The sequence below is a fragment of the Crocodylus porosus genome, unplaced genomic scaffold (genome assembly GCF_001723895.1).
Source record: "Crocodylus porosus isolate Cpor-Errol unplaced genomic scaffold, CroPor_comp1, whole genome shotgun sequence".
Taxonomy (NCBI): domain Eukaryota; kingdom Metazoa; phylum Chordata; order Crocodylia; family Crocodylidae; genus Crocodylus; species Crocodylus porosus.
The window spans coordinates 38,160,136-38,181,793 of NW_017728912.1; the positions used below are offsets into that span (position 1 = coordinate 38,160,136).

The 21,658-nt window shown below is 44.3% G+C and overlaps 1 protein-coding gene across 1 annotated transcript in view; it reads left to right on the forward strand.

Moving 5' to 3' along the window:
- The window catches only part of CDKL2 (cyclin dependent kinase like 2), a 50,123-nt gene that overhangs the window by 21,829 nt on the left and 6,636 nt on the right, over positions 1-21,658 (forward strand). Inside the window, exons 2-7 of the mRNA XM_019534301.1 lie at positions 2,719-2,913; positions 3,798-3,976; positions 6,692-6,804; positions 7,689-7,828; positions 9,913-10,001; positions 17,888-18,017. Of these exons, the coding sequence (XP_019389846.1) occupies positions 2,719-2,913; positions 3,798-3,976; positions 6,692-6,804; positions 7,689-7,828; positions 9,913-10,001; positions 17,888-18,017 (846 nt within the window). The remainder of the gene's footprint in view (positions 1-2,718; positions 2,914-3,797; positions 3,977-6,691; positions 6,805-7,688; positions 7,829-9,912; positions 10,002-17,887; positions 18,018-21,658) is intronic.

Sequence of the window (21,658 nt, forward strand, 5' to 3'; positions counted from 1 at the left end):
CCAGTGTGGGGGGCTATGTTGGGCCTTTTATTTTAATCACAGGTTTTGGGGGGGTTATCAGAGAATTTGAAATTTTTTATCAGAGAATGTGCTATTTTTTTATTGGAGAAAACCAGGATCCCTGCTAATTAGTCTTATTTTCTGAGCTATCACTATCAACAGTTTCTGATCCTTCATTTTTTATCTTCTTCACGGACTTCTGAAAACTGAAGGTATGCCAGGATTGAGACACGCTTCTCTACTCTTTCACATGTTGGTTTATTTCTTGATTTGGTGTGAGTATTTCCAAACCTAGACCAGTTTCTTTTGCATGCTATAGAAGGCAAAGGAATTTGAAGCAGGTGAGAAGCACAGAGTCAGAGGCTGTATTGTTCAAAGGCTATGTCACCATGTTGCAGGAGGGATATGCTTGGCAGAATCCCAGATTGCATTCCTGGACCAAATATCTGAAGGTGTTCTGTATTCTGCAACATTTGAAAGTACCTTTCCAACATCAAGTCCTAAGTGTGTTGCTTGTTTTGTAATCCAGTCAAATGCAGTAGCAGTGCATCACTAACATTTCTGCTTTTGAATGTTGGATCCAAGAGATTTGCAGCAGCATGTATTGATTGGCAACAAAATTCTTCTCATCTGTTTAATAAAGTCTTTCACTTTTCTTTCTTCTGTACTTGTAAGCAGAGATGCACTTAAATTCTCAAAAACAGTTGGTTTTATCTGGGCCATTTGGTAAGGGATGTCTAACAGAAGTGCATAGTCTGATTCAGATGCAGTGATTGCTGAAGAAATTGGCTTTAGAATCTTCTGGGAGTTCTGCAGCTGAACCCAGAAGACATCCTCATCAAGTACAGTTTCCTTACACTTTTGGGTACTTTCAGATCCTCAGTTATTGCTGTTTCTTGAAGAGCTTCTTTGTTTTTTTAGGAAAACTTTCAAATGAGATCACCACTCCACCCCATCTAATTTTACTACAGTTTGAGTATCACTATTTGATTCTTTGCATTTTTTTCTTGCTGCTTGTCAAAGACTGCAGCTACAATATGAGTAGCTTTTACATGTTTTATAACTTCTTTTGCTCTTCTGTAGATCTTTTGCAAAGTGTCCAACTTCATGATGTCATTAAGAAGCAAGTTTCGCCCATGGGATACATATCCACATATTACTGCAATAGGATGTGCATCCATTATGATCTCCCATGCTGCTTTCATGTTGCTTGCATTGTCAGTCAGCAAAGCAAATACTTTACTACTCGCAATCTTCTGTAGGACTTTACATATTTTACTACTGATATACTCTGCAGTATGCCTGTTCTCTCTTGTTTCAATGGTTCTGTAAAAAACTGGTTGAAGTGGTGTTATCACAAAGTTTATGATTCCTTCTCCCCGCACATTTGCCCATCCATAAGTACTGAAAAACACAGTGCTTCATTGATTTTTCCTTGCACAGATTGCGTTACATGTTCATATTCTGACTCTAAAAGAGGCTTGCCCAAAGAATGTCTGCTGGGCAAATGGTATGATGGTCTTAGTAATGTAAAAGCTTCCTGCCAGTATGCAATGAATGGATGCTGCTGCCAGCGTCCACTCCCAGTCTTTTGAGGCCTAGTCAGGAGGACAGGAGCAGATTCACCAACCCCTAGATCAAAAGTCAACAATAGAGGAAGTCCACCAGCAAAGAAGGCACTGAATCCTCCTTTCTTTTCTTGTGAAAATGGCAGTGCCCCCTGGGGGCAGAAATGCATCTTGCTCTTGCATTTGAGAGTTGTACCGTACTGCTTGTCCTCGGTGTACAGGAATTGTAATGATCTGATACTGTAGATCGTTTTACATAAGTCTTCCTATTACATAGTTATTAAAACATTTTTGGGGATTAAAGGGCAGCAATATATGAACACCTAGTCTTAAACATTTTATTCATCATTCAAAAGAAAATATTTCATAAGAGGTTTTTTTTTTTACTTTTTCCAAAAGTTTTCGATTTTTTCCAATTTTTGGGGAAAAAACAAGAAAACATTTTTTTCCCCATGGGCTATTTTTCCCGAATTTTTCTTTTCTTTTCTTTTTTTTCCTGGGTGCATCTCTAACTGTGATTCTGGAGGGATCCCTTGTTCCTGTGCAGGTATAACAGGAAGTGAGGCACTTCAAAAGACCATAAGTCATTTTAAGAGCATTTTGGATGTTTTTGGAATCCTTCAGATGGCAGGTACATCAGTACAGCTGTCCCTTTTAAGTATTTCAAAGGCATTTGAAAATGTTCAAATGTTGTGTTTGTCCACAGCCTAAGTCTCTGCAGCACTAGGGGTTATGTTAATGTCAGTGCCTTTGAGTATTCTTAAGCATGGCACATGACCTGTAGAGATTTCAGTCCCTTTTCTGTGAACTCTTTGGCAAAGAGGGGAGATGGAGTTTGGGAAAACAATACAGAGATGACCACTTTAAGCTAAATAAGGATATATATTCACAGGGGTTTTTTTGTTTAGTCTTCCCTGACTGCAGTAAAATGTATTCTGTGCTCTTGCTCTGTTTTGACTTACGGAAATAAGATTGTTTTATTTGGGAAACCCAACGATCCAATTTTAAACGTGAGTGTGGGAGGGCCATGTTAACCAAAGAATGCCTGGGAGACCACCTACTTTGCAGTTTAGTTTTCAGGCTCTGTGTCTCTGTTATACTGTTAAATGTTGAAGTAGCCTCACAGAATGTTTTTGTTGTTTGATAACAGCAACTAAGGCATGAGAACCTGGTGAACCTGCTGGAAGTGTGTAAAAAGAAAAAGCGGTGGTATTTGGTATTTGAATTTGTGGATCACACAATCCTGGATGACCTTGAGCTGTTTCCCAATGGGCTTGATTACAGCAGAGTTCGGAAATACTTATTTCAGATTATAAAAGGAATAGGATTTTGTCACAGTCACAATGTAAGTATGCCAGAGGTTCTCTCGCTCTTCTGCTTACTCCTCCATTTTGTGCTCACATTCTCTCTCTAAATATAACATGAGTAGTTGGATTTTAGCTGCTAAGATGCGTATTTTAAGTAGAGCCTTAGCTAGAAAGAAATGTAATTAGGGCACAAACATAACAGCATGGTCTTAGCAGCATAGAGCAGCTCATCTGGCAATCAAAAATTCCCCCCCCTCCATGAGGGGTGGCTGGTTAATCTAGCCTGTTTCAACCATGGGTGGTGCTTTATTAGTAGAAGTCTTGAAATTGACTAGGTCCTCTCATTTCTAAGGCAGCTTTTAGAGAGAGAGGCTCTGAGTTACCGGTGTAACAAGCCTTAAGAAGATGTGAAGATCAGCTCTGACTAACAAGGTAAGGAGCATTAATTAAGTGTGAAAACTCAGAGCAGGTGGATCCCACACAAATTAGTAGGCATGCCTGAATCAATATTGCCTTCAATATTGAAACTTAATGAGATTTAGTAAACAGCTGTTACCATTTCCACTATATAAATGTCTCAGCCCTCTACTTTCAACTTCTTTCCCCTAAATGTGTGGAAAGGGTCAGATGTTCAAAAACAGAGAGGTAACTTGTGGTAATGAAATTTTTGTGGTGGGTAAGTGCTTGTTTAAAATCTACAGTTGGGTGCACATATACTTTTCTAATGAAAATATACAATTTAGAATTCACACACGTTCATGCTTTGTGCAGTGCTTCTGGGGACACAGAATGTGCAAATCTCTATCCTCCCATACATGCCAAAGAGCTGGATTTTTTTCAGTGAGTCAGTCAATAGAACATAAATCACCATATGATGCAGAAATATAACATTTGTCCTCCTGTTTTTTGCTTTTCTTTTCAGATCATACACAGAGACATTAAACCAGAAAATATATTGGTTTCCCAGTCAGGAGTTGTGAAACTCTGTGATTTTGGCTTTGCTCGCACACTGGCAGCTCCTGGAGAAGCTTACACAGACTATGTGGCTACACGGTGGTACAGAGCTCCAGAACTGTTAGTTGGAGATCTCAAGTATGGCAAGTAAGAAAGTGCAGAGAAGAGTTTGTAGATGTTTCCCTGTACTTGTGTCACGGGTGGGGCCTAGGAGCAGCTGTGAGCTCACTAGCACCCCCTGCCGTGTCAGTCAGGCAATCCAGCACCCTCTACTCGCCCGCCATATCTTTGATGTTTATAAGGTTCAATATGGGAGGCTGCCTCTTAATCGCCCTGGACACCGCGTTAATACTATTCCCCGTTCCGAGTGGAGTGCCTCCATGCACCCCTGCCTTATGGGCAATGCGTGCCTCCTACCTCCCCTTCAGCATGCCCCAAGCCTCGCAGCTCTTCCTGAACGTTATCTGGTCCTTAACCTTCTGCACCCTACCTGGCGCCCCTGGGCTTGGCCCGCAACCAGCGCCCTTCTCTGGCGCCCCTGGGCTTGGCCCACAATCTGAATTAGTTATTTGTATCCATTGGGCTCAGGTGGCCTGAGCCTTACCTGGCCCCTTCTGAGTCCTGTCAATTATGATCGTCAAATTAGGCTCAGGCGACCTAAGCCTTACCTGGCCCCTCTAGGCCAACTGGGTCTCGTCGATCACATGAGTCCAGTTAGGCTCAGGCGGCCGGAGCCTTACCTGGCCCCTCTGGTTCTTTGGGCTTCTTTTTGCTGCGGAAGCCCTTTGGAATACCCTTTAGACCGCACCTGTCTTGGGGTGTCTGACAATAATACATGCCGCCCCCCTTGGGGTGGCTTTATACTGTACGTGCCCTACCTAGGACCTCTTGCCCCTCTCTGGGCTTCCTCGCCCCCTCGGGCTGTGGCCTGTGCCGCGCTTCCTCGCCCCCTCGGGCTGGGGCCTCAACCCCCACACGCCAAGCGCCTCTCCGGTGCTTGCCCGCCGTGCCCACTGTGGCACTTAACGCTGTGCCGCCCTGACACCGCTCTCTGTGCCCTTGCTGGGCACCGGGAACCCCCACGCAGCTGGGGAGATCCTGTGAGGCCTCCTCAGGCCCCTACAGCCTCACCGGGTCCTCCGGTTTTAACCATAACTAAATCAGGAGCCAAACAGCTATAACCCAAACACAAGAAGCTTCCTGGCTTGTAACCCAAAGTCCGCACTCACTTGGCTCTTAGTCATGGCCCTTTCTAGAGTTTGTTCTCTCTCCCTTTCCCTATGGAGCCAGTCAGGCTGCAACCATCCCCTAAGCCTCCTCAGCTCTCCCACAGAGCTCCTGCTTCTGCGGCCGCCAGAAGGGAACTGCTCCCTGGGCTCCGGCCTGGGCTGCTTATAAAGGCCCGGCCCTGCCCCCTTCCGGTCACATGGCCCGCCCGGTTGCCGCAGCAACCAGCACCTGAGCTGCCCCTGGAGATTGGCAGCTCCACTGCTTAGGAACAGGGCACCTCAGTGCTCTTGTGACAACCTGTCAGACAAATAATAGAATCATAGAGAAATAGAGAGATGACCTCTTGAGATTCAGCCAGTCCAATCCCCTGCTCAAGGCAGGATCATTCCTTGTCCAAACAATCTCATTCAAGTGTTTGTCTAACTTCCTGTTGAAAACTTCCAAGGAAAATGATTCCATAATCTCTCTAGGTAATCTATTCCAATGCTTAATCACCCAGTGAGACAGTGGTTTCCAATATCCAACCTAAATTTCCCTTGTTGCAGTTTGAAACTGTTACTTGTTCTGTTTCTGGTGAGAGTATATTACTGTCCTCTTTGTAACCACTCTCCAGGTATTTGAAAGCCGTTATCATATCCGCCTTCCATCTTCTGTTCTTCAGACTAAATAATCCCAGTTCTTCCAAACTCTTCTTGTAAATCATATTTCTTAGACCACCAACATATGGCCTAGATCCAGACTCTGCAGCCACTGGATCTGGCTTACAGAGCAGGAAGACTTTATTGCTTCCTATGCCTCTTCTGGGGCTGGGCAATGAGGAACTGCATTGGGACTGGATAGCTGGAAGCTGAGCCTGTATTGCCACCATTTCTCTCCCACCCCCTGCCTGCAGTGCAGGTACAGCTTTCTGCCAGTGGAGAACTAAGCCAGGGCTACACCCACACTGGATTGTTTTTCTAGTTCATCAAGGTCATTCTGAATCCTAATCCTACCTTTATATTATGTTATTTGCAAATTTGCACTGTGCACTCCATCCCATCCTGCATATCATAAGGGGCAGACATCAGTGGGACAGACTCCTGAGGAAGCACGGTTGATATGTTTTCCCACTTAGATTACTCTTTGAGCACTCTTTTAGCATTGTTAGTCAGATATATCATATCTACAGTGAAGCCTTTTCACCATAATTAGAATGACAGTTTCAACATGCCTACCAGGATAAACAACTACCCTAAGTAGGGCTTCCATAGCCTGTTCATTAGCATCTAATGAAATAGTCTGTTGCCTACAAAAACTTATGTATTTCTGAACAAGATAATCTCTAAGGCACCATCCTGCCTTTTCTTTTGCCTGATAAGGGTAGAAATAGACTTATGTTATCTTACATTAACGTAATTGGCATCTTTCATGAACTAAGGTGAAGATCAAGTAAATGGTCACTTTTCAGTGGTTGCTTAAAAATATTTGATATCAGACCTGAAAATGACCATCTGCAAAACCACTGCCTTGTCTTGTTCACCAATGCTTTCTGCTGGCATCCTGCACTGGCCTTTAGTTCAAGCAGAATGACAAAGGTACACCAAGATGATTGTACTGGATTTGACAGTTCCACTCACAGCATTTTTCTTTCAGGGCTGTTGATGTGTGGGCCATTGGCTGTCTGGTAACAGAAATGCTTACAGGAGAGCCTCTGTTCCCTGGTGACTCGGATATCGACCAGCTGTATCATATTATGAAGTGCCTGGGTAAGGGTGCATGCCATTTTCCTGTATTTAGCTGACAGGTTTAAATGGTAGTTTTGGACAGCAAGTAAAGCCTGGTGCTTGGAAGAGCATAGGCAAACAGCAGGAACTTCCTATGGCTTCAGTCTGGGTGAAGCATTGATTCCCACCCAGCACACCCGTTTTGGCTGCAGCAAAAAGGCTCATTCTGCCAAGATAAGGTGTAGCACAGAAAGGAAGAGGAGAGGCTACCTCATGCAGGGACTTTGCATATTGCATGCACTGAACAGTCAGGGTCGAGTGTGACATGGCTGCAGCCCCTGTGAAAGAGCTTCTAGCAGTGCTGGGACAACACTGTCTGTTCTCTCCACTGAGTGAGAATCATCATCCCTGCACTACTGGCTGTTCTTTATAAGTCCAGAGCTGAACTCCTGGGATTAAATGCAGTTGCTAGAGCTGAAAGGAGCTGGGGGCTCAGTTAGGTCTTACTGGAGTGTTGCAACAGATGTATTTTCAGATCCCTAGTTCCTTTGCAGTCTTCAGAAACAGGTTACTTGTAGACATAAATTGTATCAATGTATTTATAAAGTTGTATCCTCAAAGGGTCTGGTTAAGGGTCTTGGACCCTTAGGTTACTCTGGGCCAAAAGGAGGATTACCTCTTCTGTGCCAAAGGTCTTTGGTTAAGGGTTTCCCTCCCAGAGCAAGCTTCTCAGTTCACCTTGACTACCTAGTAGACTTCAGATACAGAATATCTGACTTAATCACTCTGCTGAGCTTGGCAAGTACAAAACAATGGCACCATTCACAGGTGCTGGTACCTTGACAGCTGACATTAAATGCAGGTTAGTTCTGAGCTTTCTGGGTGTGTGTTTCTTGTCTCAGCCTCAATATATCTCATGATTCTAGGTAATTTAACCCTAAGGCATCAAGAGCTGTTCTATAAAAATCCACTGTTTGCTGGAGTGAGGCTGCCTGAAGTCAAGGAGGTTGAACCTCTCGCAAGACGTTATCCCAAGCTCTCCACTGCCATTTTAGATTTAGCAAAGGTAACTGATTATTTTGAAAATGCATTGTTTGCCTTTTAGTTTTCCTCTTTTTTACCTGTCTTTGCACTCAGAGAGGTCTGTGATTCAGAGTTTGAAAACAGGGCTCAGTAGTAGAAGGAAGGAAGCTGTCACTGGCTTTTTTGTAAGCACCAAGTCAAAGTAACAAGCAGCTGCTTTCTCACCATGTGAAGGCCTTTTGACAGCTGCCATCAAAACTGACACTGGGAATCAAACTGGGTAGCTCCTGAGCAAAAAGTGGGTATCAATACATGAAGCAGAAGTTTTCACAAGGCCCTCAGAGCAGGGTGTGTATCACATACTGACCCATGGATTCCAGATGCAACATTGTGTCTAAAAGTACTTAGAATACATATAGGCAGACAATGATCTTTGGGGAAATCTGATATCTTTTATTAGATCAATTAAAATAGTTGGAAAAACCCTTCTTTGCAAGCTTTTAGGTACAAATACTCTTCAGGCAAGCGGAGCATTCCTCTGCCTGGAATGTTTGTACCCAAAAGCTTGCAAAGAAGGATTTTCCAGCTATTTTAGTTGGTCTAATAAAAGATATCAGATATACCCAAAGAACCTTGTTTGCCTATGTCCTTAGACCAACACAGCTACAACCAACACCTCAGAATACACACATTCTCTATTACACGATAATGCCTTTTGCCTTTAGGTGTTGTGTGACAGTACAGGTTTTTCTCCCTAGACCTAGCTATGTTCAGGATGCATACTCAGCAGGCCATATATGTACCTCTCTAACTCCAAGAGTCCCTATAGAAAAAAGAAGCAAGAAGCAACTAGGCCTGTCCATTGGAGGTAGGTGAGAGTAGATGAGAGACAACCCCTCATTTTCATCTTTAAACAGTTTGTTCCTCTTACAAGAACACCTAGAAAAATCTTCCTTTTTGTTTGTGCCTATTTAGACTTCTAGTCTTGGGGAACTATACAGTGAACATTGCTGATTCTTTTCCTGTAGAGCATAATCTTTTGTTGGTCAAATAGTGCAGCACATTTGGTTTTGAAACTTGTTCTAAAATGTTTAGCATTGTATATAATGTAAAGATTTCACCAAAAAGCTCAAATGAAAGCTAGTGTTACAATTTGGGATACAGGTAATTGATGTCTGTCAGTACATTCTCATGGAGAAAGGGTGAAGTGTCTGGCAAAAATTGTTAATTGCTTCCAGTCTCCTTTTTGGGTCATATCCCTGAAGCATAGTTTCATAGTTAGTAGGGTCGGAAGGGACCTGAAACGACCCCAGCAAGGTGATTGTCTAGCCTCCTCTTAAAGACCCCCAAGGTATAAGCCAGCACCACTTCTCTTGGAAGTTGGTTTCAGTTCCTAGCCACCCTAACAGTGAAGTAGTGCCCCTGATGTCTAATCTGAATCTACCCTCTGCGAGCTTGTGACCGTTATTTCCAGTCACTCCTGGCAGTGCTCGGGGGAACAGGGACTCCCCCAGTGCCTGGTGGTCCCCTCTGACTAGCTTGTAACAGGCCACTAGATTTCCCGTCCCCCCCAGCCTTCTCTTGTGGAGGCTGAACAGGTTCGGGTCCCGTAGCCTCTCCTCATAGGGCCTGCCCTGCTGCCCCCTGATCATGTGAGTGGCCCTCCTCTGGACCCTCTCCATGCTGTCCACATCCCTCCTGAAGTGCAGCACCCAGAACTAGACGCAGTACTCCAGCTGCGGCCTGACCAGTGCCGCATAGAGGGGGAGGATCACCTCCTTGGACCTGCTCGAGATGCATCTGTGGATGCGTGACAAGGTGCAGTTGGCCTTCCTGACTGCATCCCCATACTGCCGGTCTATGTTCATCTTGGCATCAGCGATATCTGCAAGATCCTTTTCTGCTTCTGCACTGACGAGGAGGGAGTTCCCCAGCCTGTAGGTATGCTACTGGTTCTTCCTCCCTCTAGAAGCATGCTCTAGAAGTGGGTCCTCTAATTTTTGGCCTTTTGTTTTCCCTTATTTTTTTCCCCCCCTTAATCGCTCTTTTTAATAACTTTGTTTTTACATTCAAAGATCTTTCCTTTTAGCTTTTATTGTATATTAACTTATTAAAATGGTCTTTTAGAAATGTTTGCAGATTGATCCAGACAAACGACCATCCTGTGCTGAGCTGCTGCAGTGTGATTTTTTTAACAAAGATGGATTTGTTGAGAGGTAAATTGTTTGTGTGTTTCTTGCTCAAAATAGCCATACATGAGAACGAAATAATGCAGTGGTGTGTTATATTTATGACACATCCTAGTCCTGAGTGAAGGCGAGGGTGCATTTTGAGAGATACTCCCAGGGTGTTCTCACATGTTCAGGGTGCCTTTCTGCATCAAGCGCCTCTCTGCTGTCTGCTACTTGACTGCTAAGAATGGACTGAGATGATCCAGAAGTTACCTCCCTGAGCTAGGATGCGTCAGCTTTACATGCTTCACCCAGGTTTTACCAGCTCTTAACAGAGGGGATTTTGCCAGGTAAAAGTCACGCCCATGTCAGGCCATGCACTCAAAAAAGATGAATCCATCTTCTGCAGATGAGGCCTGACTGTATGGTCAGAGGCTCTGAAATCACACCTACCATAACAATAAATAAGTTATAAAAGAAAAAATGTATTTATTATTAAAATAAAAGCAAACATAAGAGATCAGTCACCATATACTGAGATCCAGAAATATAAGAACAAACAAACAAAAGGAAATAATCAGAACAATAACCTGTTCTTGCCCCACCTCAAATCCAAGAATGCAATTTCTACTCAGTGTATATATATAATATATATTTTATAATACAATCCCATATAATATTATAGCAGGAGGCCCCACCTTCCCATTTAGTCAAAATTAGTTAATTTTATATGTATATAAAAAATACCCCAGTTCATATACACATAAGGAAGATAAGGCTGAACACAGCTTGTTGAGACCATGCATGCCATATCAGGAAAACATACCCAAGAAACCCCCATGAATACTGCAAATTATAGTGGAATACATGACGTGGAGATCCCATGCTGAGTTTGCAAGGCTGGCAGTAGGGGCAAAAAACCCTCTTACCTATAAACTAGATATGTTTGATATCATCTTTACTGAAAAAAATTCACATAATGCATGCTCCAATGTAATCTTTACTGAGTCACTTTTCAGACTCGCATTACTCTTTCAAAAGAACTCAGCCTTCGTTAGGTTTAGCATTAGAAACTCAGGAAAAATTATGTACTGTATTTACAGTGTACAAGGTAAAGGTTTTTTTTCCCCTCAAAATTAGCACTGGAAAAAAAAGCCCCTTGTCTTAACATTCACATACATGGAAATCTTATTAAATACACTGTCTATGATGTATGTGCTCAATAGCTGAAACCAGTTATGAAAGTTGATTAAATGCAGCCAACACTCAGCATGACTAAAACACATGGCCCATATTTGGCAAACAGGGTGATATTTTTTTTTTGTTTACAAATTTATTTAAAACAGACCTATCACCCTATACTACAAAGGGTAGACCTATCACACTTATCCTTGTTTTACCAATACTTTATTGCACGGAAAGAACTACATATCAAAAACATACAGCTACATATATTAAACCCTTAAACAACACAGATCAACTTCCCACAGAAACCAAGCCATTACAGAAATCTTCCTACAGAACCTACCTAATGAAAAAATTGTTACCTCAGTAACCACCTGAAACTCTCCGCCCTCCCATCAGTCCTCTGTTGGTTTAGTGAAACAAGCATCTCTAGTCTTTTTTTTCCTCCACTTTTCCACCTCTTCCTCTCCAATCTCTTCCTTGTCCCAATAAATGTAGTATTTCAGTTCTTGCAGTTCCAGCTTCTGGTACTCTGTCATTGAAAGCCAATCCCTTAAAGATCCAGAGGTGTCTTACTTTCCGTAAACTAGTTTAAGCACATGCTAATAAAATCCTTATTAAAGTTTTCTCCAGTCCCTTTTGCTATGAGTCTGTAGGGTACCATCTCCCACTAATGACAGGTTTATTTTGGTGATACTCAGGAAAGGGTCTGCTGCTTTCTATACCTGCTTTGCATATGTATATTCCCAAAACACATATGCAACTGTTTCTTCTTCCCTGCACCTCTCCCTTGGGCACCTTGATTAGTTCATCAGGTCCCATCTGTGTTGCACTTCTCTCACCGGTAAGATACTTTGTACAACCATCCGTGCTAAGTCAACATGTTCACCTTTTTGTTGCTTACCTGCCACCTCTCCCCATAACTTCACATAAGGACAAGGAAAGAAGGTTCCAACTGGTGCCATCCTGTCTCCCTGCTTTCATCAATTTCTTATGATCCTTCAGGACCTCCAGCCCTACCTTCCCTATTGTATACTACTGCACAAATCCTTCCATCCTGATGTAGCGAATTGGTGGTTGCCACAGCCATGAACTCTTCAAAGAGGCCTGATATACTCCCCAGTTCCTCAAAATGACAGCTGTGGGAAATCAGGCGACATGCTTTGCTTTCCCTACTTCCCTCCATTGCTGCCTTGCATATTGCACGTACATATTTTGCAGATGAACAATTTGCAAGTCTGGGGGCTCATATTCCCCCATCTCTCTTGCTTTGTACAGTTCAGATCTAGCCAACCTTACTCTTTTGGCATTCCAGAAGAACACACATATTTCTCTCTGTACTTTTGCTGTCTGCTACTGTGTCGGTGGGAGTACAATTCCTGTGTGTAGAATAATTAACAGTGGCACAGCTTTGAATGTTGCCACTTTTCCAGCAAAGGGCAGCGTCCTTCTGGACCGTAACCTAAGTATTAGCTGTAGCCTTGCCATCACCTTTTCCTGTGCTCTCCCTTCAGCTCTCCACTCCCATTATGGAGCTTTTAAATATATTTAGTTTAGCCCCTGTTGCTTCTCTAAACTCTGATGTATGCTTTAGCACCCTTTCCATTAAAAGTCTCTACTACATTTATCTCATGCAGGTATAATACACATTTTACCTTTCCTTCTGATATTTTTACTCTGCTTATGACCTTGTTTTTTCTTATTTTTTGTGCTAACAGTTCCATGCCTTACACAAATAGTAGTGGTGACAGGGACCTCCCAGCCATTTCTTGCCTCCTGGTCTCCATTCCAGGCTGGAGCCCAGAGGTATTAGCAGGTATAGCAGGAAACTCCAGCTCTTCCTCTGATTCACCTCCCTTATTACCAGGTTTCTTCTTCCTGGGTCTTCCTCTTAACCCCATCTCTACTTCTGTTGTCTGTAGGGTGTTGTCTTTCTTCCCCACCCCACATCCATGTCTGAGCAGTTTGCTGTTCCCTCCTTCCCTTCCACTCCATCTCCTGTTTCCTCATGCACTGCCTGTCACAGAAATTTCACCCCCTTATTCTCTGTTTACCTTCCTCCAGTGTTTCTTCCATCATTTCCACCTCAGTGTCCATTCCCTCGTCTCTTCTGCTCTCTTCCTCCAGATTCTGCTGTTCCTTAAGGGTCTGACTGTACTTGCAAAGTGTCCTTCTCCCTTACAAATAGTGCATTGTAGGAACTCCTGGCCCTCTGCTGCTCTATGCCCCATCCTTTCACAGCAGTAGCACATTGTGAGGGGACAATGTGCAGACAAGTGTCCCACCCATCTGCATTTGCTGTACCATACTGGTTGCCCATGGCACATTTTAAAACGCCGGTGTGCCCATTCATTTGGTTTTAACATTACTCATGCCCTCCAAAACCCCATCCAGGGGTTTCCCTTAATTTCTCTACTAATGTGATCTTTTGGACATAGTTTTCCATCTGTCTTTCTGTATCTTCTGCCTCAAATAAATCCATGTATATTTGAACTATAATCACTCTCTTGATTTTTTCCACCTTCCTGCTGTGTATATTGTCCTTCTTAATTCCTCCATCCCAAGTTTCTCTGTATATTTCTTCCAAAAGTTCTCATACCCTTCTCCATCCCAAGTCAGTTCCCAAGTTTTTCAGTTTGAGAAAGCAGGCTGGTGAGATGCTCCACCTTCACTTTGAAAATCACAAACAATACTTTTCCAAGGAAATCGTATCTGTTCATCATCAATCCCATCTGCCTCCCTTCACCAGTTAAAGTTGTCTTTATCCACAGCCTCTGCTTCTCTCTAGCTTATCTCAGGGTCTTTTCCACATTTTCCTCCTGTGCCACTTCCGGTGGGCCATCCTGCCATTATTCTCGTGCCATCCTCTGCATCTCACCTGATGTGCCATCTCCTGCTGCTCCAGCTCTGTTTCCTGGTCTTCTCTGCTTCCATCTTCACTTTACTATTGCTCCTGCTGTCACCTTCTGTCTTCCTTTCTGCTCCCCCCTTGTCCACTCTCCATCTGCCTCCAGACCTTCATTTCTGTTCTTCAGCTCGCTTTCCACCTCATGCTTACTTGCCACTACTGCCATTGTTTGGAACTTTGGGTCTCCCTTCTCCATTACTTACCCACCAATGCTCTGTTAATCCCTTTCTCTGCTTTTAAGGCATAGATCAGGCACAGCTGAACTGCACCATTCTTTTCTATTTCCAGTGATTTCGTTTTCTTCACCAGCCTCAAATGTATGGTAAACATCGCTAAATGGCACCCTCAGCAGCTCACCCAGAATTCTTCTGTCGCTCTGTATCTCAGCCTGTCACATATTAATGTGGCCCTGCCATCTATGGAGGGAAACCAGACCAGGTTTTTCTGTGCTTCATCTGCAAATACGTTTCTGGAGCATCCCAGGGGTCATGGCAAGAACACCCAGTTCCAGTCATGAGTGGGGACAAATTAGCACATGGATCCTTTGTGGGGATCTGGAGTACATACACACATACTGAGCAATGGTAAAGCTGTGGGATCACCCTGGCTTAAAATGCTGTTGACTCTGCTAGGGCCCAGCCCAATTAATTGCATAGTAAATCATAAGCCCTTTGGATTGATATCATGAATAGTTTGTACTGTGTATAAAGCAGGTGCTAAAGTGCTGCTTAAAAATGTGTTTATGGACTATCCGTGCTAAAACTTGCAGTAGTTTCAAAAAATGTAACATGCATTGATTCTGGATGAGCGATGTCTATGTGTGCAATATGCAAATTACTACAGCTGTGTTTAATTTCAAGGTCAGTGTTTTCAAATATGATCTTCACTTTCATGTGTTTAGGGAGAGCAGTGTCTAACAGTAAGGAGGGTAGAAAGGAGCTGTAGGAGGAAGATGTAGTAAGGAGGCAGAGGGCAAGGGGGCTGCCTGAACCTCCAGATTTATTTTCCCTGCCGTAGCAGTGGGAAGGAAACGGATTCAAGGCAAACTTCCAGTAATTAGATTCTATACCTTGAAAGTTATAACATCTATAAATTTTCCATATATAAGCTCTAATTATAGGAGCTGTTATCTTATAACCAGAGTCATCTTATATTCAAGTAAATATGATAATTGCCCATTAAATATAAAGTTGCTGCCATAAGAAACGTACATCAAATGTATTGGAAATAGGTGGATGAGGTCTTTGGTCAGCTACGTTTAGTTTTCTAACAGCATCAGTGAAAGAATTCCAGAGGAGTAAATAATAAAACAGACTTATAACTAATGTTATTGAATTGCTGCAAAATAGTATAAGCATGGCAAGTTAGAGTTTGAGTGAACTAGTTTACTTAAACCCTGGGAAAACATTCAGAGCTCCTTCCCACAGTCTAAATCAATAGAATGCTTCATTTGGCTTTGACTCAGGCCAGTACAGTATATGCTTATTACACTAAGTTATTGTTTTAGTTGTCTTGTAACAAACTAAGGCAAATCCCCAATTAAGTTATCTGGGTAGCTGGTCACAATTAAACTTGTATGTCGTCTTGCATTTTTTTGCAGACTGGTTCTAAAATGGGGAGCACTGAGGACGCCTAAATTATTTTGTAGAAATTATTTGCATGCTTCAAGTGACTTCATTTTCTGAAGTGTGTGAAATTGGTGTTAATGTCCCTTTAACAGGGCCAGGCCCTAGGGGTGGCCATGACGCCCCTGGTGACTGTATGGCTCCTGTCCAAATCGTTCTCTAAGGTACTTTCCTTCGATTCCTTGCCTGCCAGGCCTCTTGTTCTTATGATGAAACTAAAGAAAGGCTGCCTATGGGTCTTAGAGCGAGCCCTAGTCAAGTCTATCCACCCTGCTGGTCTCTGGTCTGCCCATTAGCTAAGCAGGTCCTTTTGGTCCATCCATACCCCCAGGACACCTGTAGCCTTAATGGCTAATTACTTGATTCCCACCTCCCCATATACCACGTCCTATAACTCACAGATGTCACTGTCCAATTAATCCAGTCAGTCTTCCTTGGAGGTGTTGTGACCTTGTTGGTCTCTGCCCCTTTGCTGTTGCTGGGCCTTTTAACTCAGGCCCACAGCATTGGACTTGTCTGTTGGACTCCAGCCTCCGCCCTACTCCGAGGCCCTGTCTCTGCCCTGCTCCCGTGCACTGGGCCCACTGGCTTTGGCTGTGGCTCTGCCATGGCCCTGGGCACTGAGCCCACTCTGGCTCTCTAGGCCCTCTGGCCTCAGGTTTTGCACCTCTGGGCTACTTCCGCCTTGCTCAAGCTCTGGACCCTTTGGCCCCAAGCTTGGCTTTTCCCTGGGCTCCAGGCCCTCTGGCCTCAAGCTCCCAAGCCTATCAGGCTTCTAGGCTCCTTTGCCCGGTCTGTACCTTCCCAGGCTCCAGCCTTGCTCCCAGGCCTCTAATCCATCTGCTATGTTCCCAGGCATCGGCCCTATTCCTGGGCCTGCTAGGACCTCCAAAACCATCCCTTACAGTCCCTACCGCAAACCACCAGCCAAAACTATAAATTATACTGCTGCCTTGCAGCAAGCCTTTGCCTTACTCAGGCTTGTGCTCTTTCATGAGGCACCAGTGTTGTTCTGGCAGTCCTCAGAGTGGCTCTGGGATCAGCCCGGCATTCCCGTTGTCTTCCTAGCCCAGGAGCTCTTTATCCTGCAGCTTGCAGGGCTAGACTCCCCAGCTTGACTCCGCCCCAGGTTTTATGCCATCTCCAGGCATAGCATGTTTGCAGTCCCTCTTCATCAGGCAGCCCCTCTGCAGGGTTCCTTTCCCTTCAGCCTCAAGAGCAGGACTGTTCTCTGGCCAGGGCTTTTATGCCTGGAGCCCTACCTTCTTTCTGTTGTGCAACTTCCCAGCAGCCTGCAGGTGCTTTGCACCTGCCTTGACTACCAGCCTGCAGGTTGGCCTGTAGCAGCAGAGCTACCCTGCAGTTGTTCTGTTGTTGCTTCCTTAGGTTCCTCTGCTGCTATGCTGTTGCTGAGCTACTTGCACAGCAATAGGCACTTCTCCTTTTAAAGGGTTCTTGCTGCCTATTGTGCCAGGGCTGGCCCTCCTCCTAACTAAGTATAGCTAGTCTCCCTTTTGCCTATGGTTCCTGTTACACTCCCTTTAAGAAGGGTTGGTTTCTGCTCTCATTGGGCACCTATACACATGCCAGGCATCTGTTCTGATGCATGCTGGTTAGCCAATTAATTAGATTAATCAGTCTGCTGGAGCATGCTAATTAGGAAAAAATGACAACATCAAGGGGTTCTCATGATGTCTCAGAAAGCAAGAGCAAAGTTGCCTTACTTGTACTGTTTTGGGCCTTTGGCTGCATTAATATTGATCCATAAAATGGAAAGCATTTGCCAGTACATCATTAATTGTTTGTTCGGCAGAGAGAATCACTGGCCTTGAACACAAAGTGTGTTTCCCACCATAATAACAGATGCTGTACCCTTGACTCAGGGTTTATTCATCAGCAAGTGTCCAGCTTTGTATTTTGTTGGATAATATCTCCCTATGGACGATGCATTAACAACCAACCTATTGTGTTTCAGCATCAGTGTCTAAGCCTGTGATTTGTATTGATTGGTTTGTCTGTGATGGTAAATGAGTATTTTCTTTAAGGAACACTTAATCATGTGACTTTCAGTTCAGCCAGTTTCTCACTTGTTTGTTTGACTTCTTATTTACCAGTGATTTAGTCTAGTTAGCCTTAGAGGTATAGTAAGTTACGCAGCTTTATGCTAATTGACACTGATTTATGGTTTGTCTTTTTTCATAACTGGAATGCAGATTTGCTCAGGAACTTAAATTAAAGATTCAGAAAGATGCCAGAGACCATCAACTGCAAAAAAAATCAAAATTCATCAAAAAAGACAAAGATGAATCTTTGGGAGAAGAAAGAAAAATGCTTGTTATTCAGGTTAGTTCAGTGGTGCCCAGCTTATTTGCTCTGTGGGCTGGATGATTGGAGTGGGTGGGTCTGAATTTGATCTGCTCAGGTCCCTTCCGACCCTAGAAACTATGAATTTGCAGTGTGGGCCCAATCCCAGTGCATGCTTAATTAGACCCCGTCCTGCATATGATATGGTGGCTGCAGCCACAGTCTCGTGAAGGATCAGATCCCATCGCCCCAGCTCCACCACCCGCAAGTTCTGGATCAGGCTCTGCCACCCACTCCTAGTCTGAGACGCTCAGGATTGGGCCATGCCATCCAGTCTCCAGCCCTTCATGCTCAGGATTCCTGTTCCCTGCCCCAAGCCTGGCACTCTCAGGATCAGGCCAAGCTGCCCCATGTGCTCCAGATTGGGGCCCCCACAACAGGATTGCTCCTTATCTGCCAGGATTGCTCAGTCCAGTGCAGTCAGGATCATAATCCATCTCCACCCCTGCATGCTTCAGATGAGGCTAAACCACCTCTGCACGTGCAGGATCGGGCCCTGCCACTTGCCTCCATCTGTACTCAGGTAGGATCTAGGCCCCCTTTCCCCCTCCCCTTTTCCCTCCTCCACTAAGCCTGGCAGGCACTGGATCAGACCCACCACCATGGGTCCATGCATGCCCAGTGGAGCTCCATCACCCACCCCTCTATGTGCAGGCCGGATCCCACATGCAGGGCCATGTCATGTGGCCTGTGAGGCTTGAAAATGTGGCAGTGAAGGAGCAGTGGCAGCATTAATTGCTACTGCTCTTTTACCAAATTTACAAACCTTTGGGGAGCCCGCGGGATGGATCACACAACTCTGTGGCTGGTGGTCTGAACACCCCTGGGTTAGTTGATTATGTGTTCCTTAGTTATATTAATTTCCTCTCTTAAAAATTACTGCATGGCTATGCACTATATCTTTAAGTATCCAGGAAAAAATATCTGTATATTTTAACATTCCACTATGAAAAAGCACCAGCCTTCTTCACGTTCTGATAACTTCTGTAACACTGTTGACAATATACTTCTGTGACCTAGAATTGCTTACATCTTTCTTTCATCATCTTTTTTAGGAAAGCTGTTATTTATCACCTCCCCAGATTTCCCTCACCTCCCTCCCCAAAAAAAAATACTTGTAATTTATCAGATTTAACTTTCTGACAAACTCTGCATATTGGGTTTTGTATTTAATTGCTTTGACAGCTAACATGCATTTGGAAAAAAAATGTCTTTTAAAGTAGAAAAACCCTATTATTAAAAACTATCCTCTTAAAATGTAGTTGAAACAAACCTCAAAAAAGACTAGAAATAACTGGCTAATTTTATAAATTAGTGGAAACTAGCTTTTCCCTTCCATCCATCTATATTTTTTTTATATCTCAAATGGATCACTGTGCTGTGCAAGACAAAGCTACGTTTATAGACCACTGAAGGAATCACAGGGTGCAGAAGGTCTTAATGCACCAGTTCTGCATTAGTATCCATAGAGAGCATACTGAATCTTTTCTCTAGCAACTCAACTTCTGGGTGCAGTACAACATGGCAGTTTTGACGTGCAAAATGCTTGATGTTGGTCCTACCTGTCAGCCTTGTCTGTTTCCATGAGCTAGGTCAGGGGTGAGAAAAATGCAGCCTGCCAGGCCATTCTATCCAACCCACGGGGCCCCTAAAAAATTTAGAAAATTAATATTAATCTGCCCTGAGCTGCCTGTCATGCGGTCCTTGATGGCTTGCCAAAACTCAGTAAGCGGCCCTCTACCCAAAATAATTGCCTGCCTCTGGGCTAGGTTCATTAGTCCTTGTGGAAATATTCCCCCCTCTCTGCCTGTACTTGGACCTAACCTGGGTGACCCCTCTATCTCCTGGCTTTCTTCTTGATACAGGCTGGTCAATCAGGTGACCTGTCCAGATAAATTCCTATGGGGAGGGGAGAGCGTCCTCTTCCAGCAGGCATTTTGAAACCATCAACCAAAGACCTCAGGCTGCTGCCTGAAGATTTTCTGTAAATAAAAACCTGGAAACTAGCCTGGAGTTAGGAATTATGTATAGGCCAGTCACATCTTAAAGGATTATTGCGTCCAATTTCTGTAATGACTCACATGCTTATGTTTTCTCAAAGTGTATTCTGACCTCCTTGTACTAACCCTCCCTTTCCTCCCTCTGATCAATAAAGGTGTCCAGTTACAGTCTGCCTTGCTGTGTTACACTGTGGTGAGAGAGAGAAAAGAGGCCTTTTGCCCCTTTGCTTGACCAGAAAAGTTTGGCTTTTTATTTTCCCTTGGTTACCTGATGCTATCTTCGGATGCTTTGGGCTGAAAGAAGCATCCAGAAATATTACTGTGGGCAAAGCACCCCCAAGGTTTGCAGGGTCTGTGTGCCCTGGGCTGCACAGAGCCCTGTCAGAGACCAGTACCTGGATGGTGGCCGCGTTACTCCAGGCTTATGGGTGTTTTCCAGAAAGCAGGGCAACTGGCTGTAGGCTCCCAAAGTGTGGTTTTGGGCCTGGCACACTGAGGCAAGTGGCTCTGCATAATAGCATCCCCTACTGTGCTGCCACAGTCCTTGGGTATAATTCACTGGAGACAGATGACATGGTATCACAGTGGAAGAGCTTGCCAAGATTTTCTGGTGTTTGGTGACTGAGTATCAATTCCTGTTTGTTGTATAGGAAATTTATTTTCAGAATATGGGTACTTGGTACATTCAGCTATCCCAACAAATTTATTCTTAGTGTAGATCCTGCAGGAAAATCATGTCATTTTACAATTGGGCATTATCTTACAGTTTTCATATGTTTAAATCTGAAACTTTGCATCTGTAAATATTATTACCCATAAAGTTTATACTATGAGGTAATTTCAAAGCCTGTAAATGAATCTTTTAGTAACATTGAGAAAATACAGCTGAACTAAAATCTATCTCACTGGCTATTTGTTTTTTTTAGTTTAGAAACAAAGGCATCTGTGTATTACTGAAGAATATTAAAACTGCATGGATTCTTATTTCAGGAAGTGTTTAATCTAAAGCATTTTAAATTAATGTTCTAAAAACAAGAAATGATTCTGACCACTTTCATTTCTAGAGCTAACTATTATTTTGATTAATGGCTGGGCATGCTTGTTTTTATCGTGCTTTTTGCGTGTGTGGGGGGGTGCAGATTGAGAGCCCTGCAGTGAGGAAGGGAGTGGAGCTCGGGGAGGGTCAGGGCACAGCACAGAGCTGTGAGCAGCTCGTCTGGGGGGGGGGGGTGAGGAGTGGGGGACAGCCCCCGCTGCTACGTTCACCTCAGGGTGGAAATGGGCATGTGGTGAGAGGGAGGGCTACGGCAAATTTTGGGATGGCTGTAGCCCCCTCCCAGCACCACTGCCACCTGCCCCACCTCACCCTCTCTGAGTGCAGCCCTGGCCCAGCCCCTGCCAGGACAAAACCAGTGCCACCCCCAGCCCCGAGTGTGCAACAGAGAGCCCACCCTTGTCCTGTGCACGGATGTGGGGGCACATGCCTCCCTATACCTCCTCTGGGGTGCACGCAGCAGTGGGAGCTGCCCCCATGTGCCCCCTGAATGGGCCGCCCGTGGCTCTGGCTTGCCCCAGCTGGGCAACTCCTGCCCCAGCCCCACTCCCTCCCTCACTGCGGAG